A 19,220-nucleotide genomic window follows, 5' to 3' on the forward strand; every position below is an offset into this window, starting at 1 on the left:
GATATTTAGTATTAATTGTAAAATATACTTTGTCATATGAAAGACATATTGGGCAGACTGGAAAATCTTCGCAGAGTTTTCATATTTCCTACCTAATGGATAAAAGAGAATCGTATGTTACAATATAGCGCGATCTGAGTAGTATTTGTCTCAAACAAATTTGTTGATCTGACATTCTTTTATCGGAGTGTGCGTTTTCTTACTGCGAGGCGTAAGCTTTTATGGAACTGGTTTTTATGGAAAATCAATTATTTTCACGTATAATGCGTTCAGTAGTACGCAGTCCAACTTTCGACGCTTTCAGTTCCAGATTAATCGAATTATTATTTTAAGATTGTATGTTTGCATATATTTGAGAAATATGAAATATATAATATACATTATACTTCCTCAAAGCAATCTAACTCCAATTTATGATAGTTATCTGTAGCAAACAAATTATGACGAAAATTTGTAGAATTTAATAGACGTCGTGTAAATTGATAATTTTGGAGATGCTGCATTTGAAGCCGTAAATGAGAATAAAAAGATAAGAACAACAGCTAGAAAATATAAGATCGATAAAATGACATTATTAAGATACATAAATAAATATAACAATTGATATATCAATGCTGCGATAAATAGAAAGGCTCGAGACATTCTGCATGTTTTATAAAACAAAATATTCTTTCAATATGTTTTCCGTTTAAGTCTATGAAATTCAAGTTTTCCTTCGTTCAAAAATATAATGTTCAATCTAAATATACAAACGGATCATGAAAATATTATTTGCTTTCGTTTACACGACCTTCTTTTTCTCCTGAATGTACCGACCCTCTCCAGTCCTCTCCTTTTATACTCGTTTTCATCGTTCGTGGCTCTTAACTACGAAAAGATTTCATAATTTTCGTCAGTTGAACCGAAGAAAACTTAGCTCGTTGAGAGGTTAAGCGCATACATATCATAATTGAGATCCACTTGGTCGTGGGAATCATTAAAGCGCACACCACATCGAAACGCAGATATCGAATGACACGGAACGAAGTAAACCGAGGTTGCACCACTCGGCTTGGTATCTCGTGCCGTGGAAAACTTTCTTTTTTCTTCTTCCATGAGCGAGGTTGCACGAAGCATTTGTCCTCAAACTTTGCGCCGTGTCGATCCTGATAAAAAGTCTGAACACATTTCGTTTGTAGCGAGCTTGGTTGCTCACTAAACGTTGAATGTCGTGAGAAACGGTGCTGCATTTTTTTTTGTTATCTCGAGAAAACCATCGCCCGCATAAAAAAGAAGGGAAAGGAACCAGGGGAGAAAACGGATTGTTTAGATTCTGAAAATTTTTAAGCAAAAAAAAGACTGACATCAAAAACAAAACAATTCTTGTAACAGTAGGAGCAATATCTGTTTATTGCGTTGGACTTGTGTTAAAGTTATATGAACATTTGGTGATAATTATACTTATTTCCGTTTTACATTATACTTAGCGGCATATTATTTATTTACAATTAGTACTACTTACAATTACTTACTAACAATTCTTATATATTCTTCTGATAAATTAAGAAACATCTTAAAACAAGATGTCACTTGAAAAGGTGAGATTTCATGTATGTAGAGAAGAGAAATTATTATTTCTTGCTTTAAACTAATTCAAGAGTTGCTTTATTTGGAAATATTCGTATCTCATAATCGCTCGATATATTTTCAGTGATTCTATTTAGATATAAAGCGCAACCTCATTCTTAATCTAATACACCATATAGCATTATACTGGACATTATAAATGGAAGGGTAGTAAGAAAATAATACGTGTAATTCATGTTTAATTCGGTGACAGCAGCTATTATTTTCTTCTCATGTTTTTAGTAACTATATTAAATAATTAATATTACATTATTTTCTTTATATGGTTATTATCATGTATTATATAATATATGTAGAATCTTTTTATTTATTTAGAAATATTAGAAATTAGGGTTTCCAATGATTTCTATCTTATATGTTAATTTTATTGATTTATCTATTTACAATGGATTAAACAGTAAAAGATGGTTATTTAACGTGAATTAAATACAGTAATGTGCTATAACTAAGACAACTAAATAATTAATTCACAATTCTCGTCACCACGGTTCCAATGCTCTCTTTCACACGGACCATCCTCCTCGACAATGCTGACGACACTAACTTCTCAACTCGTTAATTCGTCTTTCTCCCTTAAGCATCCCTTTGTCTTTTCTCATAGCCCCACCATGTACGTGTTCCGCAACTGTCCGCGGCCATGATCACGTAGACTGTTTTTTCGTGTAACTATTCCACTGAAGAACCAACGACACATTGATGGACCGCTCGGCCCATTGAAGTTTCCAGACCCTTTTGGTCTGTCGGGATTTAGGCTTTCTCGCAACATTGTTCATGGTTCACTCGATATTTCTTAGGCAATCTGCCAACGACACTACGTTTCGATGTTTTTTTTTTATTATTTAATTTGTACTTTACAATTTGTCCAGCTGGACATTTGGTAAATTTTTCTAACATAATTGCTAAATAACATGTGGATGGCTATCCCCAGCGAGATACCATCTTCGAATTTGACTATTTTATTCCTTTAGTGAGATCAGTGCAGTGTTTTCTTTTTAGTCTTCTTTCTATGAGAGTTTTGCTCGCTTCAGCAACCAGCTGGTTTGGATGTGTTGCCGTTCTTTCCTTGTATTTTTCTACGTACTTGCCGATTTCTTCTTTGACCATTGGTATTTTTAAGTCTTTGCGTATATCCTCGTTTCTGACATACCATTGGGCGTTGACTATTGTTCTCAGTATCTTCGATTGTAGCGACTCTAGTTTATTTGTGAGGCTCATTGCTGCTGTCCTCCATAATGGTATTCCGTACGTCCAAATTGGTTTTATTATCGTTTTGTAGATTATTAATTTATTTTCTATGCAGAGTTTAGAACTTCGACTAGTTAACCAGTACATTTGTCTTCTGTTTATCCGTATTTTGTCTATAGTTGATTTAGTATGTAGCTTCCATGTAAATTGTGTGCCTAAGTGGAGTCCTAGGTATTTAACTTGCCTTTTGTTTGCTTAACTTACTTTTTGTTGTTAACTTGCTTTTATTTGCTTATCTTGTAGCCATTTTCCTATTTTTGTGATGTGCTCTTATAGTAATGTGGCTGCTGTTTCTGGATTAGTGTGCCTGACTAGTACAGTCGTGTCGTCCGCGAATGTCAGTATTTTGCTGTTGGTAGAGGTTGGTATGTCGGCCGTGTATAATGTGTATAATATTGGGCCTAAGACGCTTCCTTACGGTACCTCTGCCTTGATGTCTTTTACTTCAGAATATACACACTTTATTTCACTTTTCGATGTGAGATGATAATGGGAAATCGTGTTCTGCATTGTATGTTACGCCCCTAGGTCTCGTAATATACCTCAATCATCGCGTTCACGCTGAAACACAAAGTACCAATATGACAATAGCTTATAGTATTTGATAACAAACCATTAGGTGAAACCGAAGAACGAATTTCCATACTTTATCGAAACTACGAATTGAAAATGAAAGAAAAGTAGTTAATGGAGAATAATGTAGGAACAAGAGACGGCTTTTGATCTATATGTAGGTAATCCATTGATATATGTGTCTATTTCATTCAATAAGAAATAAACACTGAAACAACGTACTCCCTATTTTTAAGATTATGCCAGGATAATTCTACTATATTGTAATATAAACCAATCAGATCTGAACAGTAGAACTAGTCAATAGTGTTATAAAGCGCCTGATCATTGTACGGCCATTCTACTGTGCTCGAGTTGTTCCTTATATACTTAACACTATGATCATTATATTCTAAGGCTATGGCTATACTGGATGTGTATTCTATCAAACTGTCGTTCTGGTAAATACATTATGGAAATAAAATATGTACATGTATAGATTCTTATGAGTGTATTCATTTCGGTCTTCAAATGTTTAATTCGTCACACGTATCCATTGTAACTATAATAGTTTTAGAGTGGTCATCGTTTTAAGTAGGACCAGGGAATTAATTTACTAGGCACTACGATCTCCGTGATACGAATTATTCAATGCTAAGATATGCCTCGTAGTTACAACAATTATCGTGTGCTGTGAAGTATTGGAAAGAAAACTATCGTCGCAGCTATCAAGTTTCCACCTTTGAACAATATTACTTTAAAAGTTGTACGACTGTCAACGTTTGTTATTCAACGTTTCGGGTACGTGCAGACATTATGGCTACTCTTTAACACGTTGACTGCCAACCTGTTTTCAAAAAAATCTCCGTCAGGCCACGTGTGCAGCAGTACCAAGCGTTCTCTGCTCGGTGCTCCCATCGATATTTTCATAATGCGAGTCGCTCATCTGGTGGTCTTACCGTTTCTTTTGTTTCCATTCCTTCGAATTTGTTTCTCATTTCTCCACTTTCTACAAAATCAGTTTGAATCTTGGCCGAGCAACGAACGGTATAACTTAAAATCTCTGCCCTGATTCGTTACAATGTCGAAAAGAAAAATTGAAAACTTATTTCTTATTAAGTCAGATAGCAGTGAAAAAGAAAGCTTTTACGAGGCTTATGATTCCGGAAGAAGCATTAGACGCGCATGCAAACTATGTTATGCAAATAAAAGGCGTCGAATGGGCCGAACAAAGGCACAAATGAATTTGAAGAAAACAACAACTTATTGACCAAATTGTCCCAACCAACCTCAGCTATGTATAGAATACTTTGAAGTTTTACATGCTAAATAATTTTTTTAATAAACCATTTTCGTATTACTTTTATAACAATTCAACAGTTTCATTATTATGGAATATCTTTTCAAATACCTACGACGATCATTCGCAAGTAGTCAAATAAGCGATACCCGAATATGGGTTTCGTGGCCTGACCAGAAACTTTGTTGACACCCGACTACAGGTGTCGTGGCAGTCAACGTGTTAAAGAACTCATACAGTAAATGATTTATGAGTACCTCGGCCTACGGTATTCTGTCTGCGCTCTGTATATTTGTACACTTTCACGTTTTCCATAAATACGTAAACATTCGCAATTTATGGAAAAAGCTACGATTGATGGAAAAGCGATGCGTTTTTTCCGATACGAGAGTATACAGTGACGCATCAAAAACGTCATTTCACGCCAAAATGATCAAAGAACGTATTTATAAATTAATTCTTTAATTTTAAAATGATTATACCTTCAAATAGAAAAGGTATCTTTAAATTTAAAATAATAGATTGCTTTCATTTTAGTCAGCATATATCTACACACATGTTATATGGAGATTCGAGTGAAATACAAAGAACGTATTTTAATTTAATCGCATATCAATCGCGCTAATTCATTTGTAAAGTGGTTACGTGATGCAAAAGAAATATGATTATGTTGTAAAATAAAAGTGCGCTCGCACGCCTATCAAAGTCAGGTGATTTCGTGCCGGTTCAGTTCTTTACTCGTACTACTTTGGCTATTCCTCTCACGGTGTTCCATTTGCTTCCCTTTCTTTCTCCCATTCTCCCTCCGTTTACCTCCTCACCCTCGTTTCCGCTATCCCCCATTCCATCCTGCACTTGTTGCTTCGTCACGAAATCAACTCGTCCGAAATTTTCAGCCCCGCTACGGATTATTCTGCCGTGAACGATAGAATCCTGATACCTTTTTCATCATCTGCGTTTGTACATTGTGATGCAATATTTTTGATAACTTCAATTCTACAAAGAGGAAAATGTAGAAAAATACATACCTGTTAATGTTACTATACTTTATGGTACAAGATTTTTCTTTTGTATACATTTTATTCTATGATTAAAAATTATATCCTATCGAAAATTATCTGGTTAAAGATTTATTCTATGATTAAAAATTATATCCTACTCACAAATTATCTGGTTAAAGATTGTTGAAAATGACAACGTGAGTTCGCGCTCGCCATCTATATGCGGATGCGCTAGTTACAATAAATAGTAACTAGAAGATAGTTCTAGATACAATCGATAGATTTAATCGATAGGTTCAAGATGTTCTTTTGTTTTTATCCCTAGTCCATGTAAGAAAGCGCAATAAAGGTTTTTCGGTTCAGAACGGTAAAGAATAAAATAATAGCTATTGTGATCCTACCTCTGAATACAGAAATAACAACAAAGATGCAATGGAAATATTGTATATATCGTACCATACAGGATGATCTTTTAAGGTAAATGTAAATTGGTAAAACGTTTCCAACTGTATAGTACTTTCGCCTCGTTTTTAATCGTAGGCTACGATTTTGGATTATGTAACTAAGTTTTATATAATGAAAATAGGTAAATATGTATAACAATAGTAATAAATATAGTTCGATCGATGTTTTATTAACAACGTAAGTTATTTAATAATAACGATATTCATTTATTTTTTCAAATTCATAACTTGGAAAAAAGACTTGGCTTACATATATCCAACTGTCACTTATTCCCATATAACTCTTACTCCATCATACACGTCCCCTCTTATATCTAATCTACGAATTAAACATGTATATCTTTATTTCTCTTAATTTATATACATTTTCCTACTTAATTTACATATTATCACATATCTATCCTTGGCTTACAATTAGTTCACTGTCTATATTTTTACCCTTTATTTCCAGCTTACTACTCTAGAATCTAATCTATAGCAGTTTTTTAACGAATGTCTTAAAATGCGTGTCCTTAAATTACATACAATACATTTTCTTTTTCTTGCCTTTGCAATCAGCCTCCTTTTCATTCCTTCTTCGGATACTCCATATTCCAGAATTAATATTTCTTGAATTTAACTTAATAATATGCTACAAAAATTTAATCGAAAAAATGCCCATTAATTATGCAATATTAATTCATATTATTCGACGGATTATTATTACTATTGATGATCATCAGATATTTAATCTTTAATCCATCCAGGTATTTAATGCAAATACTACGAAGTAGATAAATTTTACTACACATACTTACATAGATAGAATGAAAACATACTACAATATATTTAGTTATAACATACTGCTAGATACATAGATAAAAATATGAGAAACATCAGGATATAAGAGGGCTAGGTAGATGTTTCCAAATGTCATTGTTACCTTGGAAAATTAATAAGTCGGTGCATGATAGGGGTTGTAACGTGCGTAATTATTTAGCTGGTACAGCAGAAAAGGAACGTAGGTCGGTGAACAGAGGTGAGGTATATTAAATGCGTGTACTAACTACCTGGGCTACGTGATGAAGCATTCCATTACACATGACTTAGCATCACGACGATCGTCGACAGTTTCATGGAGGGAATTTCATAGCTCTCCATTAGCTCCTTTGCCAGCATGATAATGGCTCTTTGATTACAGAGACGCAAATGCATTTAGCCAGCGCGTATCCCTGCAGGCTAGTTCACAAGATTCGATACGATCAACCACGCGACCAATGACTAAACGTTTTGCAAACTTTTATGCTTCCGGATCAATGTTTTGAGTTGATTCTTTTTACAAATGTCTCTAACACAATAATCGAGGGGACGAAATGGTAAACGATTTTCGATAAGAATTAACGAATCACTCCTTTTATATTAATTTTTGCCCTTTCGTTATTTGTCACTTGAAAGCTGCTATTTTTTACATTGATTAAATTTACTTTTACGTTATAGTTTCATTTTTATCATCCTTTCTTTGAAAAGCTAAAAATAAATTATTGTCGCACTCACATCTTTCCATCGCATTCTTCGCCTCTTCTCAGTGATAAAGCTTGCAATTTCTATTCTTTTCGAATTTACATTGTTTATCATTTTCAATTACTCGATTACTATGCGCGAAACTTCGTTTCCAAGAGAATTGAGTACAATCGTTATTATTCGTTTCTATAGTAATAAATAATACAGCGATCTTGCCGCAAATTAGATGTGAGAGTTTCGATGAAATTAAGATCATTTATCATTGTTATTTCCAATTATTCGGTGCAATTTAAATTTTCTGCCCCGAATAGCCGTCCTAGATTGCGTCAATAATTTCAACATATTATAGCGGGATACACGTATATTTTGTTGTTTCATCGCTCTGTCATATTGTACTATTTACGTTTCCCGGATTAGACAGAAATTTGATAAGCGAGTTCTTGGTCAATTATACAGAATTTCATGTAAACGCATTCTCCCAAAACGATCCGCGCAAATTCATTTGTCATTGTGGATTACATTCACTTAGTTGGAAATTTGATAATGGCGAAAATGTGATTTCATCGATTCATTCCTGGTTAACCTCAAACTTAGTTAAATGCCAAACTAGGAATGCATTTCGTTCATTGTAAGTGTTCGCTGTCTGCTGTTAGCACATTTATTAACATATTTATAATATTCATGATGGAACAGATTGCATTGAGAAATTTAAGCAATCTCTCGGTAGAAATTAATTTCTTAATGTAAAGATAAAAATATCATGTGACTCGTACTATATTGAATAAATTTGAATTTATTACTGCAGCAGCTTTAATTTATGTTTATAGTAATATATGTATATGTAGCTTGAATTAACTTAGGACAAAATTAAATTTTATAGAAATTTATCGAAATTTTATGGAAAAATATATAGAGTGCAAAGAGAGACATTTTGCACGTTTTAAAAAATTGATAAGTACACTCAATTTACATAAAATATTTTCCATACATGTAACAGATCAATTTGTAGAATTAACTAATATTTATAACAATTATCATTGGTCATACTTATGTTTGATTTAATTAATTATAATCATATACATCAATCATTTTTAAAACCAGACAGAAAGTTGTTTATATTATATGTTTCTCGGTATAGTAATGAAAATTGAACACATTTGGAATGGCATTCCTTTACATCGATCGGATAAAGAGCGATTTTCAACGATACGATCACTGTCTCCCACGTAAAACAAGCTACAGAAGATGGTGTCCGGAAATTGTCATAAAACGTCTAAGTAACCAAGGCTTTGACGATTATTATATTTCCAAAAAGTTTCCAGTTAAAAAGGACTGTATGGATTTCACACCTAAAATACCAAAAATTGTCACGATCGGTTTAAAATTGGATCATCAGAACAATAATAATAAAAATGCTCACCAATTTTGGGGCATAGCCATTATCAAGAATATTTTGATGCGCTATCTTAGCTTTATTCACAGGTATTTTCAGTTTAATTTGTTTTATTGACCTGCTAAGAGTATTTTTTTTTTCTTTCAAAAAATAACAATTTCGACATATCTGCCCAAATCAAAGTCCAATAACGAACTATTCATAGAGCAAAAGTATTATTATTTTACCTAATATGATTAAATAACTAAAATTTGTACTGTTTAACAATTAAATGATTTAAATTAAAAGCATTTGCAGATATAAAAGCATTTCATGGAAAACCAGTCACAACGTAATTGGTAGTGATCCGTGGTACGTTTTCTCCTTTTCTTACAACTCGGTCTTTTGCTGTACCCACACTTCGAATCATACAACGCTACATTGCACACATGTACATTCACCACGCGACTGTGAGGTATTACACAATCGCAATTTTTCGAAGAAACATTCTTGCAAACTAGAGCCATGCGACGATGAGCGCATCGATCAGTGCCAATTTATAGAAAACACAAAGAAGAAAAAAGATGCTTGTAACGATAATACGTTCGTTGCTGATAAAATCGATAACAGACAATCGGATTATACGGTGACAAAATCTACTAAATTCGTATCGGAAAGCGAATACAATTCTCGTCGTACCACATATAACAGGTCTTATAATAATCAAATCGTAAAGACAAAGAAAAATGTTTCTTGTCAAACGGACAGATCGTATCCTATAAAATCGGAAAAGCATGTTAAACATAATCAAAAAGAAAATTATAGTTCAACGAACGCATCGTCTTCTAAAGACATTAAGACAATCTTCGCGACTGACCGCGCGAATTTCGATAGCGAAAGGAGTAAGACAAATTTAGAATTGCTAGGAACTCGGTATATGAAGAAAATAGCATCGAGAAAACACAGAAGCAACACAACAGACAAAAGGCTGAGAAAATACGATACGAAGAATTCGTCGAGAATTTGTGGAAAAGAAAATAAGTTTGTCAAACTTAAAAGACACGGAACGATTAAAAAAATTAATTTATTATCAGAAACTTTCTTCGATAGTAGCAGCGTGACAAATTTCGCCAGTGATAATCTGACGAAAATACTGCGAAAGTACAATAGGAGAAAAGGAGCCTTGATCGAAAACAAAAAGTATGATCTTCAAAGAATGTTGAATAACAGGATGGAGAACAACGTCGATATATCTGAATCGACAGCTTGCAACGACACGTATTTTATAGATAGTACAGACCGCGTAGAAGACGAAGAAGGAATTATGCTTGAAAATTCTGTTCCCGTTGAATCTAATGTAAATTCACCAGAAACTTCAAACGTGTCATGGAAATCGAACAATTATTTGGTCGAAGATAAAACTTCCGAAGTGATGATCCTTGGAAACGTGAAGAAACGATTGGAAGAAGACTATGATGATTATTTTTCGCTTCACGATGACGATCTTTTCCACGATGCAGAGGATTCAAATGATATTTTAGAAATAGATCAACCTTCTACAGAAGTTACTACGAATCATTATGATTACTATCGATACACGTTATATAATATTTACTCCAACGAACCGAAATCTATACTGATGGCAGCTTCGGCAACGAAGCACCAAAAAACAAAGCAAGAATTGACGGAACAGTCAGTACAAACCTCCCGAAACTGTACATCTTCCATTCACAAATTCCGTTTCTCAAATTCGAACTTGAATTGCAATCACAGCTCGTTAAGAGAACAAGAATGCAGTCCAAGCTCGTCGATCGAGTATTGCTCCGCTAGGGACATTTCTTTATCAAAGTTGCAATCGTCCCACGACAATTGTTTTTCAAACGACGTTTCGTTCAAAGACGACAACATGTTCCAAGACACTAGGGAATTTTTCGATCACATCCCAGTGGATTGCTATACTGTGAGCTGTTACCAACGGAACTCAACGCCAAACTTTTCGAATTCGCCTAAATTGATCACCGAATCTCTAGATTCTGGAACCTTAACTGATTGTTCACCTGATCAGTTTCGAATTACGTCGAACGAACGACCTAACGAGGAAAGCGAGAAGAAGGTTAGAGCGGAGTGGAAAGGTTATGTGAGAAAAGTGGATTTGCTGCCTACTTACGATTTTGACACGGACAGCAGTTATTCGGATGAATCGCTTAATCGAAGAATCGATGTTGTGATAAAAGAGTTCACGGAGAATCTGATTCTAAGTGAGAGAACGGCGAAGACGAAATTGAGGAAGATGGAAAATTCTACGAGACACAGGCAAACGAGTAAACGACGGAAGAATAGGCAACAAGTATGTCTAAAGGTTTTTAATATTGGATGCGGATATTTAAATTGGAGAATGAGATTGAGCGTAGGATTATATAATAGTCTGTACAATTCTTTAAGTAATACTTCAAAAGCTATGAGAAAGTTTGAGTTGGATTAATTTGGAACATACATGATTTGTATACGTATAGTATCGTGAAATTTGATGTAAAAATTATACAAATTATAGAACCGCAGTATTTTATGTATGTTAAAAAATATTTGTAAGAATATTATTTATAGAATTTATATTGTGTATTATATTTATTTCGAGCGAAATATACATCTTTGAAATGAGAGAATTAAGTTTCGTAAAATTTTATGAATATTAAATCCGTATCAAAATTCATCATTTTTGTTTAATTGGAATGTTCTCGATCGTATATAAAATAGAATTTGGAAATAGAACAAATATTCATTATGAAACTAATGGAACTAATATTCGTTATATCATTATATTAATTATGAACAATACTATACGTACTTACAAATCGATCGAAAAGGTGAATTCTAAAAATAATTCAAATTTCTAGTCATGTAATCCTATGAAAAAATGTATTATCCAATACAGATTTTCGATATAGTTTCGAGAAAGAATATAGAGTGTCTCAATTTCCTCCGGCTATACATTGTCAGTATATTCCATAGATCAAGATAAGAAAAAAAAATGTCATGTAAAAACATGTCATTGGAAGTATTGTTAAAGAGTTATAACAAAAAACAGATTAGGAATATTTACATTTGGTAGTATTCAGAAGCTATCGTATATTTCTGTAACTCCAACTACAACTCCATTTTAAAATGTTCATCGTTCCTGTCAATATAAGATTGGCAGCGATAAAAAACTGAATTTATTACTATTCGAAGTTTTCGTTTATTACTCGTTGAACATTCCTGACTTATTCATACGTTGCACTGTAGTAACGTACGTTCGTTACCGCCCATTTTATTTATCATCTTCTTTCTTTTTTTTTTTTTGTTACAACTCTTTAATAATGCTTTCAATGAAATATTTCTATATGACATTTTTTTCCTAGCTCGACACCCTCGACATGGACACCCTGTATAATTAATACCTGATAAAACAGCAGGCACAGAGGGTAAAAGGATGCATTTCAAAACGAAGCTCTACCAGCAAATTCGAATCTTCTCCGCGGCTGAACGACGATGATTGGGTCATAAGTAGCTCCACGCCACCCTTGTTCTCCTTCTCTGATTCTGAAATCGATCACTTATAGTTTTCTAAGAAATCGGAACAAGTATCACGCCTTAAAGCACAATTTGAAGATACGAAATTATCAACCTCCAATTATTTCAACTAGTTTTGTTGAGTCGCAGAACTTGTTACTAACCAAAGTTAGTATTCTAGATTAGTATACAACATTAGTAAAAGCTTCTTATCATAAAGATTTTTATTCTAAACCGCAGATTTTTATGCATTTATGAGAAGTTCGAAAGTGAAAAAATACGTAGAATGTAAACAGTTTACAAAATAGTATGAAATATTCAGAGTATAGTAGTATCTGTAATATTTAGTAAATAAAGCAATTTCCTATCTAGCTTTAATTATATTCATAGAAATGTGAATTTGCATAAAAATCCGCTCTCATTGTTTTTTATTATATATATTAATTATTATATATAATTAAGCTCATTTGGACTTATGCTTTCCTAATTTGGTGCTTTGCCTCAAAAGTTAACATCGAAGAAATAACCTCAGTTCAAAGCCTCATAGACAGACAACGAACTGGGGCTGGTACGAAATACGGACATATCTACTCAGATGGAAATCCCAATAGTACAGGACACTATACTGGATCTTACAATTAGACACTTCATACGCTCTCTAAACCAGCCAAATTCTGACATCATTCAATCCACCTCGCACATAAGGAAATGAATTGTGTCTGATTTGATGATTACGTTTAAGTCTAACGTTAGATGGGATGTTAGAAGATTTAAACGTAATCATCTGTTAGACACAATTCATGTTACTTCCTCCCCTATCTATTCTTGTTACCGACTTACATGACCTTTATGTTAGCTGTAACGACATAATCCACGCTAAAAGGAAGCATAAGAAATCATATACACATGCATGGCAATACATGACAACTAATCCAATCATTACCATCGATCAATTGATATTCAACCTCATGAATCGAATAAACCCATCTGGCCAACAAAGATAGATATTACTTTTACATATTGACGCTCTACGATCCTTCGAATATTCCTTGCAGCACGCAAATAAGCAAACAGAACAACAAAAGAGCAGAGCTCCGTGAAAGGACGCTAAGTGAGAGAAGTGTGAAAAGTCAAAGTGCTCGGAGACGCGGCAACAATGAAAATGTAGAGACACGTCGATTCTAGACTGGTCCAACAGAAGTTCGACCACATCATTAGACGAGGCTGACCGTCTTTGTAATGTGGTTTCCTTTGAGGGTAAGGCGACGAAACGAGAGAGCACTCGATAGCCAGCCGAGCGGAAATGCATAAACGACCAACAGACGGGACAGGACTGGCCTTTTCCACATTCTCTGTCGTGTCGACAAGGTACAAGACTACAACGTCTTTCTCTCCTCAATCTTTCTGTGTATCAGTAGCCCAACATCAATAGACAACGGGGCAACCAATTCTCTATTAAACGAAGGGTCCGGAAAAGTCTGTTGGAAAAACTGACGTCTCTACTGAACGACGCTACCGATCAAAAGAAATCTCGCTTTGGATACTGAACGCTGGTCATTTCCTGGAAATTACTTTCCGTTCCTTTCACTTCCGGTCTCTGTCTTTCTTGATTCTCGTGATACAAAACGGTCTTGACGTATTTAAATTGTTTCACGATCCTCTTGATGCCGAAGAGAGATCATTGCGGGTACGGCTGCGTAGAATGAAGAAAAGTTACAGATATTTGGTTATGACCTACCGAACCCCCTTGCATGACTAAATTAATATCATTAGCGACATTTTACAGATTACAAGTTGCATGTGTTTGTAGTAGCGTTTGAACTATAGCAATGTTTTCGGCGATAAATCGAATGGAATTTTTTAAGTTTCAAATTATCTTATTTACTGTGAAATTGTACGATTGTAGAATCAAGGTCTATGATCTTCAATTGTTAGAATTTATAACTTGCCAATTTATTAATATCATTGACAGATACATTTTTTTTTATTTCGGCTTTATGTCGCATTGGCACCTGAGTCATTAGCGACCATCTCGTCTCGTTATCCTTAAATTAGATTTCGTGGTAGAACTCAGTTTCTTTGGGGTAATTTAGAATGTCTGTGATGTGGTCCTTTGATATCAAGGCGAAGTTTGCATTCAATTTGTACTCGAGTCGTTGGGTTCTATATTTTCGACATTCATATAGCAGGTGCCTGATGGATATTATCTGATTGCAAGTTGAAGGTTCTGCTTAATTGATAAACTATCGTACAAGCAGATTCTAATTCATGAATTCTCAGACACATTTCCAGCGCTAGATAATTAAATGTTAAGTTAAAAGTTAGATAATTCAAAAGGTACAGTTAAAGCAAGTTCTCGCGAAAAGAAATACACGTGTTCAAAGATTAATACTTACGCTTAGGATTAATACTTAACTATAGGTATCTGGACACTCTAATATTAATTACTTCGTATTTTTTAGTTCCATTTTCTCGAAAGCGTATTGCTTCTTTTCGACAATCTTATTCTATATTTTTTATTTACCATTTATTATTAAAAAGTGCAGAAGATTAATGGCTATGCACTAAGAACGCAAGCGTTAGGTTTCCAACGATGCTCTTATTACATGAAAAATCAATATGTATAGGCGTCGTTACATTTTTTATACGTAAAATAAAACCTGTAATATCCGGTGTCTCCTTAAATTTAGTCTCCTTAAATTTCTCAAGAATTAATTCGCTATCCACGAAACTGCAAAAGCAACGGTAACCAGACCATTTAGCCTATGTGGTGGTTTAATCAAAATCACGATCGAAAGGAGCATAATTACCGGAGTACGCTTGGTGGCGGGTCGAAAGAGACAGAGAAGGGAAGAAAAGAACTAGAAGAAGGTGGGGTGGTTAGGGTAGAACGGCGGTTGGATTCAAGCATCGAAGAAATCCGCATTCACGTAAAGGAGGATCAGCCGTGGAAAAGCATCTTACACCGAGTCTACGATATCTAATTCCCGAGAGTTCTTTGATATAGGTATATATGCCCACACCGGTTCGTTCTGTCGCAGCGAGAGAGTCTATACAAAGGGAGAAATAAATATCACGGTAATCTCAGATCCGCTATGTGGGACACACTGGAGATCTTCGACGTCCTCGTCATCCGTGTACCCAGCTACAAGTTCATTGGGAACGCTTGCTATTTAACGTAGGCCTGTATGTATGCGTACCCTGCCAATGAATATGAGAATTTTACCCGGTTTATGTATTATGTATTATCTATTGTTTTGAATAATTATCAGATAAATTCATTGTGATAGATAAATTCAGAAGAATACATGTACATTTAAAAGTAGAACATTTTTGTGACTATTATTATTTACGTGTATTGTGCAACACTCTCTGAAATTTAATTACATTATATCGATAAAAATTACAACCAACACGAAAATATACATATTAGGTTGTCCGGAAAGTGTCTTTCTTTTATAGACACGTCTTTTGCAACAACGCATCTTTATACAAACATGAAACCTAATCTGTCGAACGTTGTGATCATTAGTTTGATAGAACAAAATGGATCATACGTAATTCGATAAAATAATATAAAACGGAAAATGTGCATCCATTATTTCCGTATAAAACGAAAGAAACTTTTCGGACGACCTAATATATATGTATAAATTACAAAACATTTATTTAATACAACAACAATTAATACATGAACAATTGTCTTAGATGCTTAGTCTTCAAATTAGAACTGAGGTTTATTAATGTAAGAAGTATTTAATTGGTCGTTTAAATACATTTCTGATCTTCGCAACATATATATGTAGTTGCAATAAACATTTTTCTTACTTTTTATTTCCCACGTAGATACGTATTGTAAATTCCAGCATTGGTCTCAAACTTTATCAATATGATAATTACGCGTCGCGAAAAAGTGCAATGGAATTTTAGTATTATACTTGAGTAAGTCACTGACATTAAATTCAGATTCAGCGATATTATCTTCTAGATGCGTTTGATATTTTAGAACACAACGCATTCTTCGAAATAACCTAGAACATCTTATTTCAGCATAAATCAAACCAATGTATCGAGTGTTGTAAGTTTGCAAAGATAGATAAAAATTTATGATATTTGCCTATCAAAGAAGGTAAAAAAAGGACAAGCAACGACGCTGACACACTGTTCATATTTACTTTCGCGTAACAACCGCTGAGAATCAAACGGATTCTTATACAAAGGTCCCTGATTTTTGTTAATATCCCATAGAGGAGCAAGTTCCAGTCCCGAAGAAATATTACGGAGAGAATCAATTGATCCATGGGGATGTTTCGAGAATGGTCGAAGGATGGATGAAGTCTGGTGACGAACGGAGACACGGTTGGGGTCGGGTCAAAGCAATTTTCGGCTTCGGAGGCAATCGTGCTCTAATACCCCGAGATAAAATAAAACCAAAGCCGGCGTGCCCTCCGTGAAAGCGATTTCGCGCGAATGACAAATCTCGTTCTCGCCAGTTGATTTCATTTTAAACTTTTCTATAGTTAAGTTGCCTTTTTCGTTCGATGGCTAATTTTAAGCCATTTTGAGGAATGTTCACACGCGTGAATTTTTGAAGAACTTTTTAGAGCTTTTAGGAAAATTCTACTGTTTAAAGTGCTGTGAGTAATCGAAGAGCGCTGAAAATGCCAAGAAATAAGCTTTTCGGGAAGAAAAGAAAGCTTATGCGTTAATGTAGTCCAAATTCATGAAAAAGAAAAGTGCATCTGTCGGAAACCCAATGTGTGGTAGCTGTGACTTGTAAAGAAAATCCAATGTTTCATTCATTTAGTCAGATGATATAAACAAAGGCCAAGAAACAATTAACTATTTTTCTATAATTGCCTCCATAGCAGGGAAATTGCGCTTAAATTCTATTCCACGGTATTTTCATTGGTATGTGAAACATTTTCCAATACAAAATTAAAAGTTTTCTATTTTTACACTTACAGCTTTGTTTACAAACACTCTTCAATTATAAACTCAAACACATTTTCTGCATTATTTCTTCGATATTTTCAAAAAACTACAGGTCATAGCTGGATATGTTAAGTGAAGTTGTTTTTGTAAAACGTGAATTGAACATAATAAGACGCGAGGAATGTTACATGGCGAATTAATGGCTTTCATAATTGAAATGGAAGACAAAAGACAATTTTCCAACATGACGATGCTCCTATTCATACGACCGCCGCTACAAAAGAATGGTTCCAAGATTTCCGAATTATTACCATGGTATTCAGTTCTGATCTGCAACCGATCGAAAATCCATGGGGAATTCTAGCAAGAAATGTTTACGATCAGGAGAAGCCACGTATGGAAGGTATCGTTGAAGTTAAAAAATAGAATAAAATGCACGAGGGAGGATATTCGAAACAAAACTTTAGATCGGTTAGAGGACAGTGTGTCTAACAGATTAATAAAAATAATAAAAAATAAAGAAATATCCACTAAATATTGAATGAAAACGTAACTAAATTAACGTTGAGTTTATATTGTCTTTCACAGGCGAAAACAAAATTTTAAGAGAAAATTTCATTTCTTCTAGACTTCTGAAGAAAACAATTTGTGTTTGTTGCATCTTTCATTTTGTTCTATGCTAATATAATGCGTAATTATATAAACGATTTTGTCAATGTTTGTTTTAATATCGCGAAAAACCTAAAGCAGAGATTTGAAAATGGAAGTTGATTTAGAAGATCAACGTCATCTAAATAATAAAATACCTATTGAACAATGTACAGTAGCGTGCAGTTTCGTTGTGAAAGTAAAGTTTAATTGAATTGCAACTTTTAATTTTAAAACAGTGATATTTATTCTTCATATGCTAATGATTAAAAAATGTTCAAGCAGATAATACACGTTTTTTGCGAAATGTTCATGCAAAATGAGATTAATCTATGTAGTTTTCTCATTCGCTTTTTCTCATTCGATCGCCACACATATCAATTCTTTAAATAAATTTTATTGTGAATCAATCGTAAGATGTTCCATAGTTTAAGAACTGATATGTGTAGTGATCGACCATGTGACCATACTGTGTGCCAAAATTTAATTTTATTCCGCTAGATTGCAAAATGTCACGCTATGAAATACGTAGATTTCAATTCCTTCGAAAGAAGGAAAGAAATAAAAACTTGCTATTTATACAAAATTATTATTTCCTTAAATAGAAAAATTTAACGAAAACGTTGAAAGAAATAAGCTTTTAAAACGATTGCAAAATATTTCTCCGCGCGTCGTCCTTTCTATAGCATTGTACAGCACGTATATAACAGATTTGTAGGACGAGTACGTGAATCAAGGAGATATTCGGAATGCTCGAGGCGAAAATTTCTCTTCCGAGAAATCCAATGTGCCAAGAAGCGGCAGAGATTTCTGAGATGTGCTTTCCCAAAGCTTTTACAGTTATTATCCCACAGATGTTTGTCGTTTACGGGATATCGAGGCGATATTGTGGCATCGCGGATCGTGCTCTATAGCTGCCATTGTTTACCTAATGATAAAAGCACCGTTTTCTGTTTGCACGACCGTTTCTCAAATACGATTTTTCAAATAGTACTCGACCTCCATCGCTTCTATAGTAACGCCTTGCT

The 19,220-nt window shown here is 34.2% G+C and overlaps 1 protein-coding gene across 2 annotated transcripts in view; it reads left to right on the forward strand.

The window, feature by feature from the left end:
• The window catches only part of LOC122570688, an 86,997-nt gene extending 70,982 nt beyond the window's left edge, over window positions 1–16,015 (forward strand). The window contains exons 5-8 of one of the 2 annotated variants that reach the window (XM_043733363.1): window positions 8,827–9,170; window positions 9,370–11,407; window positions 12,510–12,777; window positions 13,665–16,015. In XM_043733363.1, coding sequence (XP_043589298.1) covers window positions 8,851–9,170; window positions 9,370–11,407; window positions 12,510–12,659 — 2,508 coding nt within the window. In that variant the 5' untranslated portion in view covers window positions 8,827–8,850 and the 3' untranslated portion in view covers window positions 12,660–12,777; window positions 13,665–16,015. The remainder of the gene's footprint in view (window positions 1–8,826; window positions 9,171–9,369; window positions 11,408–12,509; window positions 12,778–13,664) is intronic. The other variant, XR_006317889.1, reaches the window with a different exon arrangement.
• The last annotated feature ends 3,205 nt before the right edge of the window (window positions 16,016–19,220 follow it).

The sequence above is a fragment of the Bombus pyrosoma genome, linkage group LG9, assembly GCF_014825855.1.
Source record: "Bombus pyrosoma isolate SC7728 linkage group LG9, ASM1482585v1, whole genome shotgun sequence".
Taxonomy (NCBI): domain Eukaryota; kingdom Metazoa; phylum Arthropoda; class Insecta; order Hymenoptera; family Apidae; genus Bombus; species Bombus pyrosoma.